General features: G+C 41.3%; 1 protein-coding gene across 2 annotated transcripts in view; it reads right to left on the bottom strand.

Annotated features, from left to right (window-relative positions):
* LOC149168626 (organic solute transporter ostalpha protein (DUF300)) overlaps window positions 1-24,131 on the bottom strand; it is a 321,148-nt gene that overhangs the window by 187,746 nt on the left and 109,271 nt on the right. For both annotated transcript variants that reach the window (XM_089428352.1, XM_089428353.1), the window contains one exon: window positions 23,253-23,361. In XM_089428352.1, coding sequence (XP_089284478.1) covers window positions 23,253-23,361 — 109 coding nt within the window. The remainder of the gene's footprint in view (window positions 1-23,252; window positions 23,362-24,131) is intronic.

Below are 24,131 nucleotides of genomic sequence, written 5' to 3'. Positions count from 1 at the left end.
CCAAAAGTTGAATTATTATAACATTATTTTTATTTTTGGTGTTTATGTAGGCCAAGGAGGCTAATTCGAACTCCTAAGTTGTGTATAAATACAAGTGAGATGAGCTCATTTTCTCATCATCACTTTGGTTTGGATCTCTTATCTCTCTTGAGATTTTCGCACTTTTTCTAGAGGATGAATTGGAGCTTTATGAATGAGTTTTGATGTGTGGATATTGATCTGTCTTCTCTTGGAGCTTCTTTATTTTCAAGTGTGAATGGTAGGATATACTCTATTACATGTAAGTAAGTTTTTTTTTATGTTATTCTTGTTTACTTTTGTCATATATGTTGGACTGGGATTTTCGTTGTTCTAGGGCTAATTGTTGCATGTATTTACTGCATAAAATTGTGGACTTTGTCTCTATTATAGCATCTCTCAATGTATGGGCCATATAATAGGAGCGAAATCTCCTAGGGGTAAGCCTATCAATGAATTCGACCTTGACAATTCATTCCTCTTGCACATTGAAATTTAAAAGATGCAAGGTTGCTTCTTCTTGACCTAGAAGGTAAACAAAGTGATCTTGAAACCTCCTTGACTAAGAACCAATAAATCCTACTCATACTCAACATAGACTCCATTCTCCCAAAGATTAAGGCAGTGATCTAGAAAGGGTGGTCACTAAAACTCATATTCTCTCACATCCAACCAGGACTAGCCACATTGGCGTACCTGGGGCATCAATTTCCCAACAAGCTAGCCTCAAAAGAATTTGATCTCCTAGCGTCTCCTGCGCTAGCCTTTCCTCTAGCTCTCCTCCAATTTTGAAGACATTCTGATGGTGAATTTTAGAGAAAATCCAAGCCCTAGCTCCATGATCAAAACTTGCTTTGCCATCCCCAAGGTTAGTACCTCATAGGCTCAAAAGTTGTCAAAACAACATCTTCAAGTGAAATTCTTGATTTGAACCTTTCCCCCACCTCGTCTAGGGTGAGAATATCATTTGGCTGCTACATACTTTCCTCATACCCTAGACCGGGTCCACTTGGCCCTGTGTAGTCCCGCTCCTTTAAAAGACCATTCTTCAAGAACCATCCAGGATACCAATTCTAACAAGGATTTTAGGGATTGGGGAACTCCTTCACAAGTCTTATCCCATAAACCTAACCCTCAAATCCTCTCTTCCTTTCCTTGGAATATATAGTACCTTGCTTAAAAAGAAAGCAAGCTCCATCCTTCAAACTCTTTTGGGAAAGGGTTTATTTGGGTCACTCATATCCATTGACTTATCCTTCATTGGTGACTCCATACATACCGGGTCTCCTCCCATCGGTGAAAGTCCGTAAATAGAAGGGAGCCTTAGCTGAGGTGACAGTGGGCTAAGTCTCCATTTGTTGCCTTTGGCCTTGCATTTTCCCTTTAGGAACCCCCCTTAGGCCCCCTGCTAGTTTGAGCAGTAACAGGGATATAGGAGCACAACGAAGTTATCATTAATCAGGCCCTAGCCTGCTTCCTGTTGGCCTCCTTCCCACAACTTACCTTGGATCCCAACTTCAAAATAGTTAAGAGATTAGACATATAACTAAAAATAACCAAGATCACTGCATCACACATAGGTCATAGGACTTGCATATCATTTAGGTTAGTCGAGCATCTCAAGCAGCGAGTGTTCATCCAGTCATTTGGTTCCAATTTAATATAAGCAACAATTTTGACTCCATTAAGGCACTAGTCTCATACTTTAAAATCTAATCCAACTAATAATCTTGCTTAAATCCAACCAAGTGGCTAGGCCACTCATCTGTGTCTCCCAAAAAAATTGACCTCCAACTTGTTTTCCTTCATCTCATTCCATAGAGACTACCACCCATAGCCTATTGTTGGGAGACAAATAGAATGGAGTGGGCGGGGATCAGAGTGACAGCCCCTACCTTGAGTGTTGTCGCAATGCCTGTACAATCTGGGTGACAACATTTTCTGGCACCGTTGTTGAGGATTAGTTTGTTGGACCTTGGCTTTACGACAATCTCCATAATCTTGTAATCTTACATCCTTCATTCATTATTCCATAACTGCCACAACATTTTTGGCACCTTTCTCTCATCATTTTTCATCTTCTCATTACCTTATCATTTTTCCTCTCACAAAACCTCTCATCTTGTTCATTCTCACATTTAACACCTGGACATTTAGGTTGGTTTCTTGTTTGGGTGGCAACTCCACTTATTCATCCATTCACAAGAATGTACTCTATAAGGAATCCTGGTAACCTAGTTAACCTCACTCCCGATCCTGAAAAGGTTCTAAGAGCTTGGTTAAACAAGTTACATTCTAGAGATCGTTTAAATTTTCTCGGACAGGAAGCTCTCTTTGACCTCCATCTACTTTTCATCAATCCTCCAAATCAAGATATCATGGGTGACTTCTATGGGTCTTGCAACTTTGCAAACATCCAAGTGTATCCACATGATCTGTCGAATGAGTCAACTATGAACAATTTGCCAATCTTTGGGAAATAATGCTATCAACGCTAAAGAGCATATAAAGAAATTCACTGTGTTCATCCAAAGATATGCTCATTCTACGGACTATAATCATGAAGATGTTAGGATAAAATTATTTGTCTTATCATTGGAAGGCAATGCACTTGACTGGTTTCACAACAAGGCCAATAATTCCTTTGACTCTCTTAGGACCCTCATCAACACATTCAGAGACAAATATGGGGATAGGAGGAAGGAAAATATTTGGTAAAGGAATTCAATAGCATTAAGAAGAAAGAAAATGAAACAGTGGTAGAATTTAACCAAAGGTTCAACAAACTGTTAAGGGATATGACTCAGGATTATAAGCCTCCTAACAAGACAGTATTAGAAACATACATTGAGGCTTATCATATAGAAGTGTAGTATGAAATAAGACTGGATCACCTTGTCACTTTAGATGATACCCAAAACACAGCTGAAGAGTTAGAGAAGGATAAAAGGGCTTCAAGAAAGTTAGAAATCCTTGGTTATGAAAGAGGTCCTGTTAAAGTGAAAAAAGAGTCAGAAACAGTAAAGGTATTAACTCGATTGGTTAAAGAAATGGAAATTAAACATGTCAAGCAAATAAGTGACATGCATAATCGAAAATCTTAATTTCGAGGTGGCATATTTATCAAAGAACTTTGGGTTACTTGGGGCCTGGGCAAGTGTTTCTTCAAGGCTTAAAGCCTAGGGTTTGGCCTCTAAACCCTAGTCCAATCTAGGTTTTATTACAATAGTCAAATCATTAATGATCAAACCCTAAAAGCACATATTAAATGGTCAAAATTGGCCAAAATTGTTAAATCTAGATTTTCATAAATTTTGGCCTCTTGGGCATCTTGGATTTGGCTTAGATCTAACTTTCATGCTTGTTGTAGTTTACTACATACTGAAAATTTCGGATCTGAGATTTCTAAAGCACACACTTAATTAAAAGGTGAAAAATCTAAAAAATTTCAGTTTCGGTGAATCTTTGTTATTTTTAGACATATTGGGCATTGTCTTAGGCTTGACTAGTTTGTCGATCTATCACTGTTTCACTACTGTAATAAACATATCAGTACTGAAATTTTTCTGAATCATACTCTCTCAAAGCCCAAAAAATTGAATTTTTCAAGTTCTAGTGCATTTTGGCTATTTTTGGCATATTGGTCATCTATTTTTGGTATCATTAGTTCGCTGATCTGTGGTTATTTACTTCTGTAATTAATATTTCAGATCTGAAAATTTGCTGAAGAATACATCTTAATTATACTAATTCATCTGATTTTTCAGTTAACTAAGTTTACTAGGCAATTGGGCATATTCTAGCAAGCATAAGAATTATTGATTTTGCATTTCCTCATTGTTGTCATAACATAAATGAATGCCAAATTTTCTGAAGTAATACTGCTGATTTGACTATTGGGATCTAACACTTGTGTGGTTTGCTCCAAGTTAAACAAGGATTTCTAAATTTTGCACTAAAAGCATTCCAACATCTAACTCTTTTCTCGTTGCTGATCTAAAGTGGCTTTGAGCATTGGCAATATTGTGATTGGCATCTCATATCTTTATGGATAAGTTGATCTAATTGATCAAGCATCTATTGGGAATTAATTGAAGTTCGAAACTGTGTTTCTAAAGAATTTTATCTTGTTCAAGATTGTCTTATCACCATTGTCAAGTACTCTTGTAGTAAGCTAATTCTCACTAAGTACTTCAATAACTCAAACAATCTTAAATCAAGATAAATTTCACTCATCATCTTGCATTAAGCATTCTAAATCTAGCTTGCATTAATAATCTACCTCCTAGCATAAGCTAGGTTGATAAAAATATAGGGCAACCCTTCTCATCTAGCTTGAGGGGCCTCGGCAACTCTTCAGTGGTTAACACGGTGACCTTGCAGTCGTCAAAGCCACAGTCTCTACAGCGCTGGAGGCATCAAGTGATAGGAGCACAACAAAACGTATTGTTAATCAGGCCCTAGTCTTGTTCTGGTTGGCCTCCTTCCCACAACCTACCTTGGAGCCCAACTTCAAAATAGTTAAGGGAATATTACATTTGGATTAGACATATAACTAAAAATAACCAAGATCACTGCGTCACACATAGGTCATAGGACTTGCATATCATTTAGGTTAGTCAAGCATCTCAAGCAGCGGATGTCCATCGAGTCATTTGGTTCCAATTTACTATAACCAAGAATTAGTGACTCCATTAAGGCACTAGTCTTATACTTTAAAATCTAATCTAACTAATAATCTTGCTTAAATTCAACCAAGTGGCTAGGCCACTCATCCGTGTCTCCCAAACAAATTAACTTGCAACTTGTTTTCCTTCATCTCATTCCATAGGGACTACCCCCCATAGCCTGTTGTTGGGAGACAGCTAGAACAGTGTGGGCAGGGAACAAAGTGGCAGCCTCTACCTTGGAGCCCAACTTCAAAATAGTTAAGGGAAGATTACATTTAGATTAGGCATATAACTAAAAATAACCAAGATCACTGCATCACACATAGGTCATAGGACTTGCATATCGTTTATAGGTTAGTCAAGCATCTCAAGCAGCGAGTGTCCATTGGTCATTTGGTTCCAATTTACTATAAGCAAGAATTTGTGACTCTATTAAGGCATTGGTTTCATACTTTAAAATCTAATCTAACTAATAATCTTGCTTAAATTCAACCAAGTGGCTAGGCCACTCATCCGTGTCTCCCAAACAAATTAACTTCCACCTTGTTTTCCTTCATCTCATTCCATAGGGACTATCCCCCATAGCCTGTTATTGGGAGACAGCTAGAACGGATTGGACGGGGAACAGAGTGACATGCCCTATACTGAGCGTTGTCACAGTGCCTGTACAATTTGGGCGACAACAAGCTTCAATTCAGGGAGAGAAAAATACAATTTCAAATTTCAAATTTTGATCTAAGTTTGCATTAAATGGTCAAGTTGGCTCTCCCACAAGTAACGACTTTTCACTCATGGAAGTCACTGTAAATACCCTATTTGGTTGCTCTCCAGAATATATACTTCATATAAGCCATTTTCTCTCTGAGCTTTCCGAACCATAATGTCTGAAGTTCTGAGGTGTGATTTATATCCTTCTGTGGTGCGGATTTGAGTCTCTCTGAGGTGCGGTCTATATTCCATCTATGGAGCGGATTATATGTACTCGATGATTGGTTAGCATGGCCTAGGACAACCCATAGTGATCAGTTGGCATCACCCAGGACAACCCACAGTGGTTGGTTGACATGGCCCAAGGCAACCCACAGTGATCGGTTAGCATGGCCCAGGACAGCCCATAGTGATCGGTTGGCATGGTCGAGGACGGTCCACAGTGATCAGTAGGCATGGCGTAGGACGACCCACATTGATCGGTTGGCATGGCCCAAGATGGCCTGCGTGGTTCGTTGACATGGCCCAGCACAGCCCGTAGTGGCATGGTTAGCATGGCTTACAGTGCCCAGACTGACATGGTTAGCATGGCCAACAGTGCCCATAGTGACATGGTTCTTATGGCCGATAGCGCCCACAATTATATGATATCAGTGACCTTACACAGGAACAATGATAAAGTTTATGGAAAGCATTGACAATGAATCTTGTTCACAAACGAAGATGTGAACAAGACATATATAGGCCCTTGATATCTTGATGTATTGGATAGTGTCTCATGATATTGTTACTTTGTATCTTAGTTGAACAATTGATGAATCTCTAATAGAAGAAGAAGAATTGAATTTTGGGTTTTTCACTTTATGGGGTTTTGCTTTGGTCTCCAACCAAATCCTAGTGTCTCTATTTGGTAGAACCAAAGAGGTTACACTGGGCAGTAGCGAGGCATATTTTGAGGTGTGTGTGTGGCACAATCGAGTTCGGGTTGAGATATACTGGAGGAGATGACGTCAAACTATGTGGGTTCACAGATGCAGATTGGGCAAGTAGTTCAGTGGACAAGAAAAGTACCTCTGGGTACTGCTTCAGCATTGGATCAATGATGGTTTCTTGGTGTAGCAGGAAGCAGAAGTCAATAGCACTAAGTTCTGTAGAAGTAGAATATATAGCAGCATGCACAGCTATGTGGGAAGCTATACGGGTTCGGAAGTTGCTAGTAAGCTTGTTCAAGTAGAGAATGGAAGCTTCCAGTATCCGTTGTGATAATCAAAGTTGCATTAAACTCTCTAAGAACCCAACGTTTCATGATAGGTCAAAACACATAGATATTCGGTGTCATTTAATCGGAGATTGTGTACAGTGTGGAGTAGTCCAACTACAGTATGTTTCCACAAAAGAGCAGGTTGTAGATATACTCACAAAATCTCTAGGGAGAGCTAAGTTCATCTAGTTCAGAGAACAGATGGGTATGGTGGAGAACCCATTCAACTAGCAAGGACAGATTATTTTGGATGCTTCTCAATTACAGAAGGTGCAGTTGCAGCAACAACAGATGAGAGGGAGTTGCAGTGGAGATGTATTGTTGGCAACAGTATGACAATGTCAGCAGTAGCACTGATACAGCATAAGAGTTGCACAGTAGTTGGTGGCCAGCAACATCCAGACATCAACAGTGTGACAGAGGTGATACAGACATAGAGTGTTGTGGCAAGATGTGCAGCACTAGAGAGAGAACACAGTCCTCACTAAGAGGGAGTGTTAGTTTCAGTGGCATCGGATGTGCCCTAACCATGAAATTTGGTAGAGAGACTAGAATACATGAGATCTCCAAAACCTAGAAATCATTTCTGGAAATTCCACCTAGAAGTGTCTCAATTAAATTATTAGCTGATTTTTTTTATATTTCCTAAGTCTAAACTTAGGGAATATGGTTAATTAATCAGTGTTAATTGAGATAAGGTGAGAATCATCAAGAAACTCACATGGATCGACACGAAATTAATCTAGGCCATCAATTATGTTTTAATCTTGGTCGTTGGTGCTCGAATAGAAGATTATAAGAAGAATTCGATGGGTAGATGGAGAGTACACCAGTGCAGATAATTAGTTGCCCAGGCAATTCGATTTTCTCAGTGGCAGAGGCTCAGCAAAGAAGATAAACCCAGTGGGTGAGTAACAAGTGGTACAGGAGGTCACCAGCATTTCATGAGGAAGTGTTCCAGTTCTGGGAGAGGCAATAAGAGGAAGGCCAAAATTCCCAGAGGAACTGTGCAAGCACTGCACAGACGTTGACGCATAAGGATCTGTGTGTGACTAGGAAGGTAATTTCGGAGGTAGAGATTAGTTGTGGGGTGAGAGAAAATTCTCACAATAATTTTGCCAGTATTTTTCCTCAGATTAGATTGCCAATAGAGGATCTAAATTATTGTACTCAGAATTGTTGCTGAAGAATAATAACAAAACCCTCATCTCCTGCACTAGTTTTCCCACATTAGGTTTTGCCGGGGACAATTGTCCAAAAATAACTGTGTCAAAATTCTTATGTGTGTTCTAGAATTTCTCGGTTTCCAGTATTTTATTTTTCCGCGGTATTTTTATGGTGAAAATTGCAGTTGTGATTTTATTCATTGTTTGTAATAGCAAATAAACTACATAATTAAATTTACAGTTAGGAGAATAATTTTCAGTTGCTGCAATAGATGAAATTTTCACAGGGGTCACCCACTGGTGGTGGTAACAGTTCCCAAGGATGGGAATGTAATGTTCCAAACATGAATAAACAGTGATATGTAAAGCAAAAACGATTTACAACACAAATTTTAAACAATCAACAAATGCTCATAAAAACCCAAGTAAGAAACAGTTGATCCATTTTATTAATCAATGGAGCAAGTACAATAGGATGGAGGAATGCACTTGGGCTTGCCTCAATGGAAAGCGTAACAAAACCCAGGTGATAAGATAATGATCACAAATGCTAGAAATGACCGCTCCTCTAATGCTCTGTGCTGCCCAGAAAACTACATTGCTAGCTGGAAAGGAACTGCAAGATACCCCACCTCTAGTGCTCAAAAAATGTTGAACAATTAACCCCAAACTTTCTGACCAAAATTGGCCTCCAAGATGCCCTACAGCCTCCAAAGACTGCTCAAGAACACAGCCTGCAAAGATACCAACAAATTCCTCCTCCAAGGCTCTGAAAAAGTAGCAATCTCCTCCACAAGTGCTTCCCCTAACTCTCCCGGCAAAGGTCAGTGTCAGTAACTGATACTCCACCTCCCACGTGTGCACAAAATGTCGCCTCTATGCTGGCCCAGGAAGTGCAAAAGTCACACTAAATAGGAGCACTCTCCTCCAACGCCCAAACTTACCAAAATGGCAGGCAAACACCTATGCCTCCTCTCTGGAATTTCCCAAGGATGGGAATGTAATGTTCCAAACATGAATAAACAGTGATATGTAAAGCAAAAACGATTTACAACACAAATTTTAAACAATCAACAAATGCTCATAAAAACCCGAGAAGTAAGAAACAGTTGATCCATTTTATTAATCAATGGAGCAAGTACAATAGGATGGAGGAATGCACTTGGGCTTGCCTCAATGGAAAGCGTAACAAAACCTAGGTGATAAGATAATGATCACAAATGCTAGAAATGACCGCTCCTCTAATGCTCTGTGCTGCCCAGAAAACTACATTGCTAGCTGGAAAGGAACTGCAAGATACCCCACCTCTAGTGCTCAGAAAATGTTGAACAATTAACCCCAAACTCTCTGACCAAAACCCACAAAAACCCAGAAAGGGTTTGGTCTAAATCCAACCTCCCAAAATCGGCCTCCAAGATGCCCTACAGCCTCCAAAGACTGCTCAAGAACACAGCCTGCAAAGATACCAACAAATTCCTCCTCCAAGGCTCCGAAAAAGTAGCAATCTCCTCCACAAGTGCTTCCCCTAACTCTCCCGGCAAAGGTCAACGTCAGTAACTGATACTCCACCTCCCACGTGTGCACAAAATGTCGCCTCTATGCTGGCCCAGGAAGTGCAAAAGTCACACTAAATAGGAGCACTCTCCTCCAGCGCCCAAACTTACCAAAATGGCAGGCAAACACCTATGCCTCCTCTCTGGAATTTCTCCCGGCAAAAACTCCTTTGAAATATGCCACAATCAAAACTCGGCCTCCCTTCACTACATCCTCCAGAAATATGCACCACCTAGAGATGATGAATGCAACTGTTGGAAACCACAATGAAATCCTCCTCTGAAAGAACGAAGATGAACCTCTCTAGGGTGGCACTCAAGTCCCTCGAAGAAAGGGTGAGCTCTCCGCTTGAAGAACTCTTGCTAAACAACAAGTGACTCAACTAAGTAGCTCGAGCAACCAAGGAGAAATTCGATATGCCAAAGATGATGAAATGAGGAGAGCTACCTTCTTTATATAGATTTCATGCAGCACTTTTCCCTCCATTTTCCCTCCATCGTGGGTCCCTCACTTAACCATCGACTTTCCCTGCATGCAATTCAAACTAGGGAATCTGTATTCTCCTAGTGTGGGTGGCCCCCATGTAAAACTTAACCACATCAAAATAACTTCTACTAAGTCTAACCTCCTAATAAAATCGAATGGGCCCCATCATCTCCAAAATTGGCCCCAAAATGTAATAAGTAATTCTGTTCCAAATTAATTTAGGAAGGGACATGACAGTCCTCCCCTCCCAAATGTTGTTTGTCTCCAACCAACTTCAATGTTGGATGCTCAAGCATGTGCTCAGCCTCCCAAGTAGAATCCTCATCTGGTAAGCTCTTCCAACGCACCAAGTATTCTCTGATGATCCTGCTTCTGAGCTTCCTTTCCCTAGTCTCCAAGACGGCTTTCAGTTCTAAAACTAGGTGCTCCTCATCATCAAGTGGAGGCAACTCCACAACTGTTGTAACTTGTTGCCCCAACACCCTCTTGAGGCATGAAACATGAAAAATATTGTGGATCCTACTCCCTGGTGGTAGCTCCAACTCGTAAGCCACCTCTCCAACCCTCCTGATCACCCTGTAAGGCCCAAAGAATCTCGGTTGCAGCTTCTCGACCCCCTTTTGCTTCAGAGTGGACTATCGGTATGGCTGCAATCGAAGGTACACCAAGTCCCCTTCCTCGAAATGCCTCTCCACTTGATGCTTGTCAACATACATCTTTTGTTGATTCTGAGTTGTCTGCAAGTTATCCTTAAGAACCTTGAGAATATCTTGGCTCTCTAGGATCCGATATTTGGCCTTTAGGGCCCTACTGTCTCCAAAAACAATGTCAGCAAAAGACAAAGCATCATAACCATATAAAGCACGGAAAGGAGTCATACCAATGGACATATGATGTGTCGTGTTCTAACAATACTCTCCCAAATGCAGCTATCGAATCGAATCCAAGCCGTTTGTTTCCCTATCATAGTATCACGTAGTTGCTGAGATAGCCTTCTAACCACTGGTTCACCCTCTATGTCTGGTTGTCGGTCTATGGATGATAATTGGTGCTCGGGGTGAGATTGGTGCCAACTAGCCTGAAAAGATCCTGCCAAAATCTCCCATGAATCGGCTATCTCAATCACTGACTATGGTCTTAAAGAGTTCGTGCAGGCGAAAGACCTCCATATAGAACAACTCTGCCACCTGTGAAGCTGAATATCATGTCGGAATGGAAAAGAAATGTGCAAACTTGGTCAGTCGATCGACCACCACAAAAATTCAATCCTTCCCTTGTACCGAGGGAAGTTCAGTGATGAAGTCCATAGAGATACTCTCCCATTTACCCTCAGGGATGGGAAGAGGTTGCAGTAGACCTGCTAGATGGGTCAACTCCCCTTTGTTCCTCTGACAAGCCTCACACTCTTGCACATGTATCAACACGTCCCCTTTGAGGCCCTTCTAGATGTAGCACTCTCTCACCGCCATATGAGTCTTCCTAAACCCCTGGTGTCTAGACAAGGGAGAATCATGAGTTGCACGAAGGATGTGCTCCCTCAACTGAGACCCCGAAACCAAAAATACATGCCCTTTGTAGTATATAACCTCATAAATCACCCTGTAGTGCTCATCTGTATGGTTTCCCTCCAAGATCTCGCATGCTCGACGATCCTTGGAGTACTCTACTAACAATTGTGCCTTCCGGTCATGACAAATGCTCATGAGTGAAAGTCCTACGGGTCTCCTGGATAGTGCATCTGCCACCACATTGTGCTTCCCCCACACATACTCAATATCAAAATCGTAGGCTTGCACCTTATTGACCCACCTCTGCTGCCTATCATTAAGGCCCTCCTACCCCATGAAGTGAAGAAGACTATTGTGACCTGTCTTCACCCGAAATCGGTTCCCCACCAAGTACTGTCTAAACTTGGCCAATGCATGCATTATGGCTAACATCTCCTTGTCATATATGGAATACGACGTCTCATGTGGTAGGAGCTTCCGACTCTCAAAAGCAATGGGGTGCCCTCCTTGGGACAAGGCTGCCGCTATCCCCGCACCTGATGCATCGCACTCCAATGTAAAAGGCTGTGTCAAATCTGGAAGTGCTAATATTGGGCAACAACTCATCACCTCTTTCAGGCGATCAAATGTTGCCTAAGCTCCATCTGCCCATGTAAAATCCCCCTTCTTAGTCACATGACTAAGGGGTGTTGCCAACTGTGAGAAGCCCTTCACGAACTTTCGATAATAAGTACAGATGCCCAAGAATATTCTCAGCGTTGTCACGCCTCGAGGCTCTAGCCAATCTCGAATGGCCCAGATCTTCTCCCCATCTACTCCTATGATGTGCCCCAAGTAGAGCATCTCTATTAGCCCAAAATCGCACTTGGAAATCTTAGCATAGAATTGTTGCTCCTCCAAGATACGCAGTACTATCTCTAGGTGATGCAGGTGCTCCTCCCACGTCCTGTTGTAGACCAAGATGTCATCAAAGAATACTAGTACGAACCTCCTCAACTGGCCTCTAAACACATGGTTCATGCACGACTAGAAAGTAGCCGGTGCGTTAGTCAACCCAAAAGGCATGACTAGGAAATCGAAATGCCCATAATGACAGCTGAAAGATGTCTTTGGAATATCCTGCTCCCGCATTCGGATCTGATGATACCCAAACTGCAAATCTATCTTAGAGAAGTACTTGGCTCCCCTAAGCTCGTCCATCAACTCATCAATACGCGGAACAGGATATCGGTTCTTTAGTGTCTTCTTATTGAGGGCCCTGCACTCAATGCACATATGCAGTGTTTCATCCTTCTTCTTCACCAGCACAAGTGAAGAAGTGAATGGACTAGAACTCGATATGGTGTGGCCCATTGCCAATAGCTCCCTGATGGCCCTCTCAATCTCATCCTTATAGGCTTTGGGATGCCTATAGGATGTAGTAATGATTGCCTGCACACCAGGCTCCAGCTCTATCGTGTGTTCGAACCAATGTTGCACGAAGCGGGGATGAAGGGGACGAAGCGGGGACGTTTTTTGGAAGCGGGGATGCGGAAGCATCATTTTCCAAATATCTAGGAAGCAAAGCGTCTACGGAAGCATCTGCTATATATATATATATATATATATATATATATTTATATTTATATTTATATTTTTTTGCATTTATACTCAAAACAAACATCCCAAATACCAAATTAGTTGTAGAAGACATGAAAACATGCATATTTTTGCATAAATCAAGATAGATATAGCATCCATTGTACATTAATGATTAATTATTCAAGCATCAACCATTTAGATGCATCAACCATCTGGAATCTAGATTGTCTAGCCTTTGCCTCTACCTCGATTGTCTAGCGATATTAGTCAACATTGCCCAATTTTGATCAAACTACCTAATTCAAGGCTTAAAATATGGTAGAAAAAGCTTAACATGCTTGATCGATGATTTTGACTTGATTGAAAGGTAATTTTTTGCTAAGGGCGTGACAAAGGAGTTTAAAAATTAACACCACCAACACTAGGGTACATATAGGGCTTGGTGCTCTTGATTAAATGCTAATCGCATACCTTCATACTTGATATAATCTAATGAAAATCCACAATCCCATTGATCCTGAATTCCTGTAAACTGTTAAGTCCGCTGAATTTTGAAGAGGATATGAAATTCTATTTTCTCCATATGAAGTCCAATGAAGCTGGAACCACTCTCAAACATCCTGAGTCATTTCATGGTAATGTTAAAAATTTAAGTAAAAGGATGAAAATGAAAAATAAAGGAGAATGTCACTTTTACTTTAAGAATTTAACATTACCATGAGGGAGCATCTGCTATATTTATATTTTTTATATTTTTTTGCCTTCACATTCCTCACCCTAACCCCAGGTGGAACCACGGGAATCGTACGAAACTGTACAGGAAGCGTACGCTTTGCCCTTCGAAGTGCCACGCTTCGTACGCCCGAAGCGCCATACGAAGTGCACTTCGGAGGTTCAGAATCATGCTTCGGAGCCACGCTTCAGAAAATTCCAGTAAGCAGCAAAATCAGGCGGAAGCGCGCTTCTGGGGAAGCTTCCTAGACGCATCCGCACGGGACGCGCTTCGGGGCTTGGAACTGGCGGGGGGGCGCTTCCTGCAACATTGGTTCAAACCCCTTGTCAAGTGGTTGTCCCAGTGGCATGTCTCCAAAAACTACTAGATATCTATCAAGTATTGCATGTATGTGTGGATGAGGTGGCTTGGCCTTCCCCCCAGCCTCTGAAATCCTCACCTCTATTGCCCATGCTATGTATCCATGCCTCAAATCGCCCTCCATCTTGTGGGCTGAAACTGTCTATGGAGGATATGGATGCATGCCCCAAAGAACCACCTACTTACCATGTGGCCTAGTAAACTCCATCACTAGTTGCTTCCAATCGGTGGTAACTCGGCCAAAGGAATACAACCATTGGACACCCATCACCACATTGGTGTCTGTTACATCCACCACTAAGAAGTGATCTGTCATCGAATAGTTCCCCATGGTCACTGTCAGAGAAGGAACATATCGAGTGCACTGCATAGTCATGTCTCCTGATACTAAAACTGAAAACCACTCAAACTCTGCAGTGGTGATGCCCCTCCTCTAGACCATCTGAGCATCAATAAAATTGTGGGTGGCCCCATTGTCTACTAAAGCTGAGACATCTTGCCCCTTTACTCTACCTCTGATCCTCATGGTCAAAAATTTGGGAATCCCACACAAAGAAGCTAGGACTCCCCCAACTAGTGCAAAAGATGCTCCCCCATGTGGTGGTGGTGTTGGTGGTCCCTCTTTGCTAGATCCTCGTTGTCTCCCCCACCAAGCTCCAAATCGACCTCATCCTCTTGATCGCTATCGGAGAAGACCTCGATGTAATGAGCCTTGCCTGTTTTGCACCGATGGCCTAGTGCCCAAGGCTCTCGACATGTAAAACACAACTTCCTCCTCCTGAGGTCTCTCTTGGTCTCGTCATCCAATTGTCCCCACCCTTGGGCTGCTCTATGCGTTGTGGGCGCTCTAGTGTCACTTCCCTTCTGAGGGTAGGGAGTGCGTGCAGGAAAGGGTGCTTCGGTCTTGGGGTTGGCCCCCTGCAATATCTCGTACAAGTCACCGCCTCTAGTAGAGTAGAGGGCCTACGTGACTTCACCAGTTCCCGCAATGGCTCTATCAACCCCTCCAAAAATGTGCATACTCTCCTGGCATCTGACAAATCAGGCACCATGACTAAGACCCTCAAGAACTCTGAAATATAATGCTCTGGATGCCCTGTCTGCCTGAGCTGAATCAACTCCATGAAATGAGCCACTGGATCCCTCCGATCAAAACGCTCCACTACGCTCCGTGTGAAGTCCTCATAAGAGGTCACGTTGGCATGCCCCAGTGTGGACAAGCCATGAAACCACCATCTGTGTGCCTCCCCTTCCAGATGCAATGTCGCCATCTTGATGGCTTCTACCTCCGTCATCCTATTGAGCTAGAAGTATGTGTCCCGCTTCTCCACCCAAGAAGCTCATAATTCTACGTAGCATGGCTTCCATATCCCTTCCCCTTCTCATTCTGTTTGAGCTAGCAAAAATCTCCGGAAGATAGAGCCTCTCTGAAATTTTCTCCCATGGACTGCCACTCCCTAAAATGCTCTCCCATCAATGATGGATCCTCTCCTCCACCCGTTTCACCTTGTGCCAAAGGTAGAAAAGAAGGTAAAGTGACTCGAGTTAGCTCACTCGAGGATGGCCGCTGCGCAGTACGTGAAAGATGATCGAGTTGTTGAGAAGCCCCTGAAGTCTCTCCAAATATAAACTCCCGGAGAGTGCTCCGCTCCCGGTTTTGCATCTTGATCTCGTCCGACATCTCCTTCTGCCCCTTTGCCAAATCTCTCAAGGCCTTCAAGACACTGTAGAAGGCAATTTCTTCCCTGCTCTTGGGCTCCTACATATCTTCTGCTACCACTACCTTCCCACGATCCTCTATGTCTAATCTCCAACTCCCTCTCCCTGCTCCAATACCTTTGCCTCCTGTAAGTAATATTTTGTCAATCCTCCTCACTCATAGGAAATTTTCCCCACTACTAAGCCAAAATCTGAGCTTTGATACCACTGTAATGTTCCAAACTTGAATAGATAGTGATATGCAAAGCAAAAATGATTTACAACACAGAAATTTTAAACAATCAACAAATGCTCATAAAAACCCCAAAAGTAAGAACCAACTGAGCCGTATTAATCAATGGAGCATGTACAATAGTATGGAAGAATGTACCTGGGCTTGCCTCAATGGAAAGCATGACAGAACCCAGGGGATAAGACAATGATCTCAAATGCTAGAAATGATTGCTCCTCTAATGCTCAGTGCTACCCAGAAAACTACATTGTAGGCTGGAAAGGAACTGCAGGAAACCCCATCTCCGGTGCTCATAAAATGTTGCAAACTTAACACCAATCTCCTTGACCAAAACCCACAAAAGCCCAGAAAGAGTTTGGTCTGAATCCAACCTCCCAAAATCGGCCTCCAAGATGCCCTACGCCCTCCAAGACTGCTCAAGAACACAGCCTACAAAGATACCAACAAATTCCTCTTCCAAGGCTCCGGAAAAGTAGCAATCTCCTCCATGAGTGCTTCCCCAAACTCTCCTAGCAAAGGTCAGCCTCAATAGCTGATACTCCACCTCCCACGTGTGCACAAAATGTTGCCTCTGCGCTGGCCCAAGAAGTGTGAAAGTCACATTGAATAGGAGCACTCTCCTCCAACTCCCAAACTCACCAAAATGGCAGCCAAACACCTATGCCTCCTCTCCAGAATTTCTCCCAACCAAAACTTCTTTGAAAGATGTCGCAATCAAAACTTGGCCTCCCTTCACTACATCCTCCAGAAATACGCACCACCTGGAGATGATGAATGAAACTATTGGAAACCATAATAAAATCCTACTCCAAAAGAATGAAGATGAACCTCTCTAGGGTGGAACTCGAAGTCCCCCGAAGAAAGGGTGAGCTCTCCACTTGAAGAACTCTTGCTAAATAGCAAGTGACTCGGCTAAGAAGCTTGAGCAACCAAAGAGAAATTCGATATGCCAAAGATGATGAAATGAAGAGAGATGCCTTCCTTATATAGATTTCGTGGAGCACTTTTCCCTCCATTTTCCCTCCATCGTGGGTCCCTCACTTAACCATCGACTTCCCCTCCATGCAATCCAAACTAGGAAATGTGTATTCTCCTAGTGTGGGTAGCCCCCATGTAAAACTTAACCACATCAAAATAACTTGTACTAAGTCTAACCTCCTAATAAAATCGAATGGGTCCCATCATCTCCAAAATTGGCCCCAAAATGTAATAATTAATTTTGTTCCAAATTAATTTATGAAGGTACATGAAAAGGAAGGAACTTATTTATCTTGAATCTTGGTTTTGATTTTTAGAAGTGCAATTCTCTTCACGATTCCATCACAGAACTGCACAGTTCGTTGTTTTGGCCTCTAAGTCGTGGGAAGGAGGATGATTCCTTCAATACTTGATTGGACCTCTCTTATTGTTTTACTTTTTGCTTTTATATAGGAAACATTTTACCTCTCATGCTTTGTATAAACATCATGACACCTAACAATCCCATTGACCTACTACAATGGTCATATATTGTACATTAATGCATTTATGTTATCTTGTCTTATCTTATCTCCCTAAGCGACCCAAGGGGGAAACTTGGACAATGGCTTCAAAGAGCAATAAGAAGGATCTGGGTACAAATCCATATTAGTTCTAGAGTCAATAAATCTATAGAGACAATGCAACAACACTACTAGTCTAATGGCGGTCTTGATCCAAGCTGCAAACTTTGCCTGATCAATGGGTTGGGGAATCATCCTCTTGCATCTGATAATGTGGCAATGCAGGAGGGTTTAAAGTCTCTTAAGGTGGGCCCAATTTGACTCAAGCAAGCTAAGTCCCTATACATTTGAACATACAAACTATGGGTTTAATGATGCAGTTCATGAGGTCCAATTGGAACAAAATGTTTTGAAAGAGGTATTGGAAACATCGTCTCTCTATAAGAGTGGCAAACCCATACCCGTTATTACCCAAAGGTTTGGAGAGCTTGCCTTGATCCAAACCTAAGCCCTTTATGTTATCATTGCATAATTATTGTCATTTCCTGGTATCCGTGAGTTTATATGTCATGTCAAATTTCATGAAGAACATGGTTTTTGAGTGTACCAAAGGAGGGGGTACATTGTGAAAATTTGGAAGACCCAAATTTCTACTGCAGCAACTGATTAAGTTTCTACTATTTGTCAAATAACTGAGCAAATTATTTACTATGTTGTACGGTAAATATCGAAACTAATACACTGCAGCCTGCACTAGTTAAATTAATGTGGAAACAAGAATCTGAGCAAGAGAGAAATAACACACAAGTGACACCGTTATTTTGGACTAATGTCCCTGGAAAAACCCAATGTGGGAAAACTGGTGCAAAAGTTGAGGGTTTGTATTATTAAGCACTAATTTTTTAATACAATCTTTGGATGCCTTGCTGGCTATCCAATACAGAGAATCTGAATGACAAAGAGATGAGTGAGATATACCTCACAATATCACTAGCGATCCAGCACTGATCCAGCCACTAAATGGCTATCCCCTTGTAGTTTCTGCGCAATCACTGCGTTGTTATGCGTCACAGCTTGTGGGGACTGCATCACTCCTTTGGATGATCAATTTGCCTCTGAAACTTCGACTTTCTGCCCTCCCGGTCTCACACCCCAGCTTCTGGCTCTGGAACTCGATTCTCCAACAAATTTTGGATCTCTTCTCAGGTTCTATGCTGCCTCTGCATGGCCCTATGCTGCCTCTGCGTGGCCCGACACTTCCCAACATGGATCTGCACTGCCTCCTCTGGATCTCTCTCTGCCTTCTCTCCGATGTATCCCAGATTAGGAAAGTCTCCAACCAGAAACTATCTTGGCCCCTCACTGCAAGAAATCACCTCAATCATTTCTCCGGCAACTGATGCGCTACACTCTTTAGAAATCAATCTCTTGATCTCTTACTCGATTTGTTTTCCAAATGCCCAACAAGCCTACTCTTATAATCTTCTCGTTGAGAACCAACGACCCAAATTAGATTTTAATCCATGGTTTAGATCATTTTGGCTTGATCCTCATCTTTTTGTAGAAGTTTCACCCCCAATTTGATTAATACCCTTTAATTATTTTAATTTCCTAATTTTAGACTTAGGCACCTATTACAATTAATTAATTATTTTAATAAAACTATCTCCAGGTGCAATTTCCCAAAACGATTTCTGGGTATTCTGGAATACATGTGTCCAAGCCTCCCTGCAAATTTTGAGGCTTAGTGCACATCCGATGCGACCAGAAATAAACACACCCTCTCAACGAGGAATGTGCTCTAGTAATGCAACCTGCTAAAGCATCACCCTTTTCTGTAACATCTCCCTCTGCGCTGCTAATGTTTGACATCACTGCCCACCAACTACTGCACAAATGCTACACATGTACTGCTGCTGACCCTACCACTGCCAACACTGCATCTGTACTGCAACCCTTGTAAATGTTGCATATGTGTTGCTACTAGCCCTGCCACTGCCAATGTTGCATCTGCACTACAACCTTCTCCAACTATTGTTGCTACTGCTTCAGCAACAGAAAAGAATAAAAAATTATTGAACAGGTGTTCAATATGATGCATCTGTTGCTGAAGTTATGACTGTTGCTAGTCTTTGCGTTGTTATTGAAGCCATTGCGTTGCTGTTGACTCTGCTCTGTGCCAATTGCATTGTTGCCAACACCAGCTCTGCGTTGTTCAAAATACGGCGCTCCTAGCCACTGCAACTGTCACTCTGACACTCCTCTGCATCAACTGATCCTGGTCCATCCTGCTACTTCTGATATGGCCTCCTGTAGCAAGGTATTGATCCAAGAGGTGGACTACTTAAGGATCCTGCCATCTGCAGTTCTTTCGAACTACAGTACTAGATCACCCCACCTCTCCCCTGGAGGTATCTGGGCAATCATGGCAAACTCCTCTTCCTCGATCTTTGTGGTTGCAGCCTGCAGATCATGTTTCTCGTCCTTGTCCTTCTTCTTGAGAGGACACTGTGTAGCGTAGTGACCAAATTCACCACACCGAAAACATTTGATCTTTGAGACATCTTTCTTCTTCTTCCACTGCTCCTGCTACCCCTTTGATGCAAGGGCTGCATTCTCTTCCTCCTCCTTGGGCTTCGTCCCACTGTTGTTGTTGCCATCAAGTTTGCACTTGACTAAGTCTCGCCTCATCTCTTCCATCTAAAGAGCGGCCCACATTCCCTCCCAATATGGAAATTTCTCTCTGCCCAAGATACTCTAGACAAACACTTTCCATTCTTCTAAAATGGAATTCAAGGTGAACATTACCATCACTATAGGTTGAGGTTTTGATCCTACAACTACCAACTGATCTCGGACTTCCTAAAGCTTTGATAAGAATGGATCAATGCATTCCCCTTTCTCCATCCTAGCTGATCTCAGCTTCTCCTCCAAGAACATCTTTCGTTGCTTGATATAGCATACCAAGGCATCTTACATCTCTTTGGTCGTCCCTCTGCCAGCAATGTGACATACAACGTGATCCCTCACTCCATTGAGGATCAACTTGCTTGGCCTTCACCATCTCAGCCTTGTACTTCTTGAGTGGATCTGCATCACTGGGTACATCTACCACACTATCGACATACATCTTGAGATCATGCTCATCAAGAAGGCATGAGATCCTAGCCTTCCATATCACATAGTTGGATGCTCCATCCAACCAATCTTGATCTCTCAGCCCATTGGCTTCCATCTCTGCCAACAAAATGTCGAACTACCTCTTCTCTCCTCTGTGTTGCTGCTGGGCTAGCCTACGCACTCCTTGCTGGAGTTAGTAGATCTACTCCTCTCTATTGTTGCTCAGCAAATGAGAATTCAGACTTCTTGGCTAGAAGTCTTCTGAGGAAGAATTCCCTCAAAATAGTGTCTCCTCTCTTCTAGCGATTTTCTGCCCCAGCAACTGTTGCAGAAAACTGCATCTCACCAAAAACTATTCTGCGTTGAAGCTTCTGTTGTGTTGCTTCCTCTTCCACTGACAAATCTCGATCTGGAAACCTTACCTCTCTTTCGACTCACTCAGAGATAGATCTTCAACGAAAATCTTGCCCTCCTGGCTTGGATTGTGCAATCCCTCTGGGGATTCGATCTACTGCCTACACAACACTTCGATCTCCCTCCTCTTCAACGTTGGCTCTTCCAGTCTGATCTCTTGCTTCACCTACCCTCTGATGCCATGTGAAAATTTGGAACACCCAAATTTCTACAGCAACAACTGATTAAGTTTCTACTATTTGTCAAATAACTGAGCAAATTATTTATTGTGTTCTACAGTAAATATTGAAACCAATACATGGAAGCCTCTAGTAATTAAATTAATATGCGGAAACAAGAATCTGAGCAAGAAAGAAATAACACACAAGTGACGCTGCTATTTTTGGACCAACGTCCCTGGAAAAACCCAATGTGGGAAAATCAGTGCAGCAGCGGAGGGTTTCTATTATTAAGCAGTCATTTCTGAATACAATCTTTGGATGGCCTTACTTGCAATCCAATACAGAGAATCTGACTGACAAAGAGATGAGTGAGATATACCTCACACTATCACTGGCGATCCAACACTGATCCTGCCACTGAGTGGCTAGCCCCTAGTTTCCTCTACGCAATCATTGTGCTGCTCTGCGTCACAGCTTTTGGGGACTGTGTCACTCCTTTGGCTGATCGATTTGCCTCTGAAACTTCGACTTTCTTCCCTCTCGGTCTCACACCCCGACTTCTGGCTCTGGAACTTGATTCTCCAGCAAATTTTGGATCTCCTCTCAGGCTCTACGTTGCCTCTGCATGGACCTACGCTGCCTAGTGTGGCTCTGTGCTGCCTCTTCTGGATCTCTCTCTACCTTCCCTGCGATGTATCCCTAGATCAGAAAATTCTCCAACCAGAAATGATCCCTGCCCCTCTCTACAAGAACTCACCTTGATCACTTCTCCGACAACTGCTGCATTGCTCTCTTCAGAAATCGATCTCTTGATCTCTTACTCGATTTTTTTCCAAATGCCCACCAAGCCTCCTCTTATAATCTTCTCGTTGAGAACCAACGACCCAAATTAGATTCTAATCAATGGCTTATAGTTCATTTTGGCTTGATCCTCGTCTTTTTCTAGAAGTTTCACCCCCAGTTTGATTAATACCCTTTAATTATTTTAATTTCCTAAGTTTAGACTTAGACACCCATTAAAAATAATTAATTATTTTAATAAAACTGTCTCTGGGTGGAATTTCCCAAAACGATTTCTGATTATTCTGGAATACATGTGTCCAAGACTCTCTGCAAATTTTGAGGCTTAGAGCACATCCGATGCTACTAGAAATCAACATACATAACAGCATCCATGACACAAAAAAATGCCATAAACAATTCTACTTTTTGCTTGTGTATTTTTTAAAGAAAATTTAAAATATGGAGGAAGAGCTTAAAATTAACATTATAAAAATAACAACAAATAGGTGAAATTTGCAGTATAATAGTCTTAGTAAATAGAATTAAATTTAGTTGTATCACGTTTATTGTGTAGAAAAAATTAATTATACCAAACTAATGAGTTATAATATGTTGCTACTGTCTTTCATGAAAATACATCTACAAGAAGAATCTTTAAACAAGAATACATGGTATTTAACTAACCTCCTCATGCTTTCTATCATAGAAATTTCATGCATCTTGCAAGACTTTTTCTTCTTAATACACAACCTTATGTATTCACTATGCTATTTTTCAATTATACTTTCTTAATTGAGAACTGAACTCTCTTACATTTAGGGCTTCAAAATGGAAATGAACTAGATGGAACTAGATGGAAAATAGGCACCTCTATCTTGAGAATTAATGGTAAAAGCATCAAGCTTTTATAATTACTGATTAATATAACCTTGCAGATTAAACAGTAAAACTCACTCATGGAAATGTAATTACCAAAACTAGAACAATTAATTTTTCTTATCCAAAAAAATGTAAAATTCTCAAAAAAAGGGAAATGAACTCGATGGAAAATAGGCACCTCTATCTTGAGAATTAATCGTAAAAGCATCAAGCTTCTATAATTAATGATTTATATAACCTTGCAGATTAAACAGTAAAACTCACTCATGGAAAAGTAATAACTAAAACTAGAACAATCAAATTTTCTTATCCAAAAAAAGGTAAAATTCTCAAAAACCTCTTGCTAAAACACACCATTTTTAATTCTAAAATAATGACGTACATTAGACAAAACATAGATAATTGAACAAAACCTTACCTAGACATGCAACTAGATAGTTTCCAAACGAATATAATGCAAAAGCTTCATAGCAATTCCTTAAAATGTCACACTCCATTGAAAATCTTGGATTCCAAAGGGACAAAACCTGGAATAATGAAAAAGTTGGCATTAAAAGGAATGTGATATGTCACATGGATGACAATATGTGAGCCAATGCAATCCTTTTCCACCACAAAAAGAATGTGAAATATGAGTTTAGGTATTGCACTTCTATGAGATAACGAAAATGGAAGCTAAAATATGCTACACTAGATATCCTACAAGTAAATATTCTAGATATTTCCATATTTATGAGAAACTAAAAACAATTAAAGAGAAGTGAAATTTCCAGAGAGAAGGTCTATGAGCCAAAGGTAAAAGATGCCAATTTCAAATACAAACAAAAGAAAGGCTCATAAAAGCACAGTAGCATAATTTTACCAAACTATAAGGAAACTTCTACATCAATTAGCGAGAGGATCAAGAAGATCCAATATTTCAAATAAAAGACAAGCTTGTAACTCTGAAAACTTAGGTTACAAAGAAAACATACATATATCACCATTGATTTTAGAACTACGATTAGGGAATGATAACTATGTTATTAGAGCTATCAAGTGTCTAATAACCCAGCTTATTACTGTCAGTTTTCAGATACAAAAATGTCAGTTTGAATTTCAATACTGAAGTGAAATTGCTATAATGTGTATTCATCTTTGAATAATTTGAATTGTTTTTTTAATGTGTATATAATATCTAAATCAAACACTCATGTACAGTTGTCAACATATAACTTTTGCATGTGCATACATAATATTACTGACACAATGAAAAATAATATCACTATGAGACCCATTTTTAAATATATCAAGATTG

Source organism: Pinus tabuliformis, chromosome 4_2 (genome assembly GCF_031772625.1).
Source record: "Pinus tabuliformis cultivar Carrire ecotype Pingquan chromosome 4_2, CPIR1, whole genome shotgun sequence".
In the NCBI taxonomy this organism is placed as follows: Eukaryota; Viridiplantae; Streptophyta; class Pinopsida; order Pinales; family Pinaceae; genus Pinus; species Pinus tabuliformis.
This window is presented reverse-complemented; position numbering and strand designations above follow the sequence as displayed.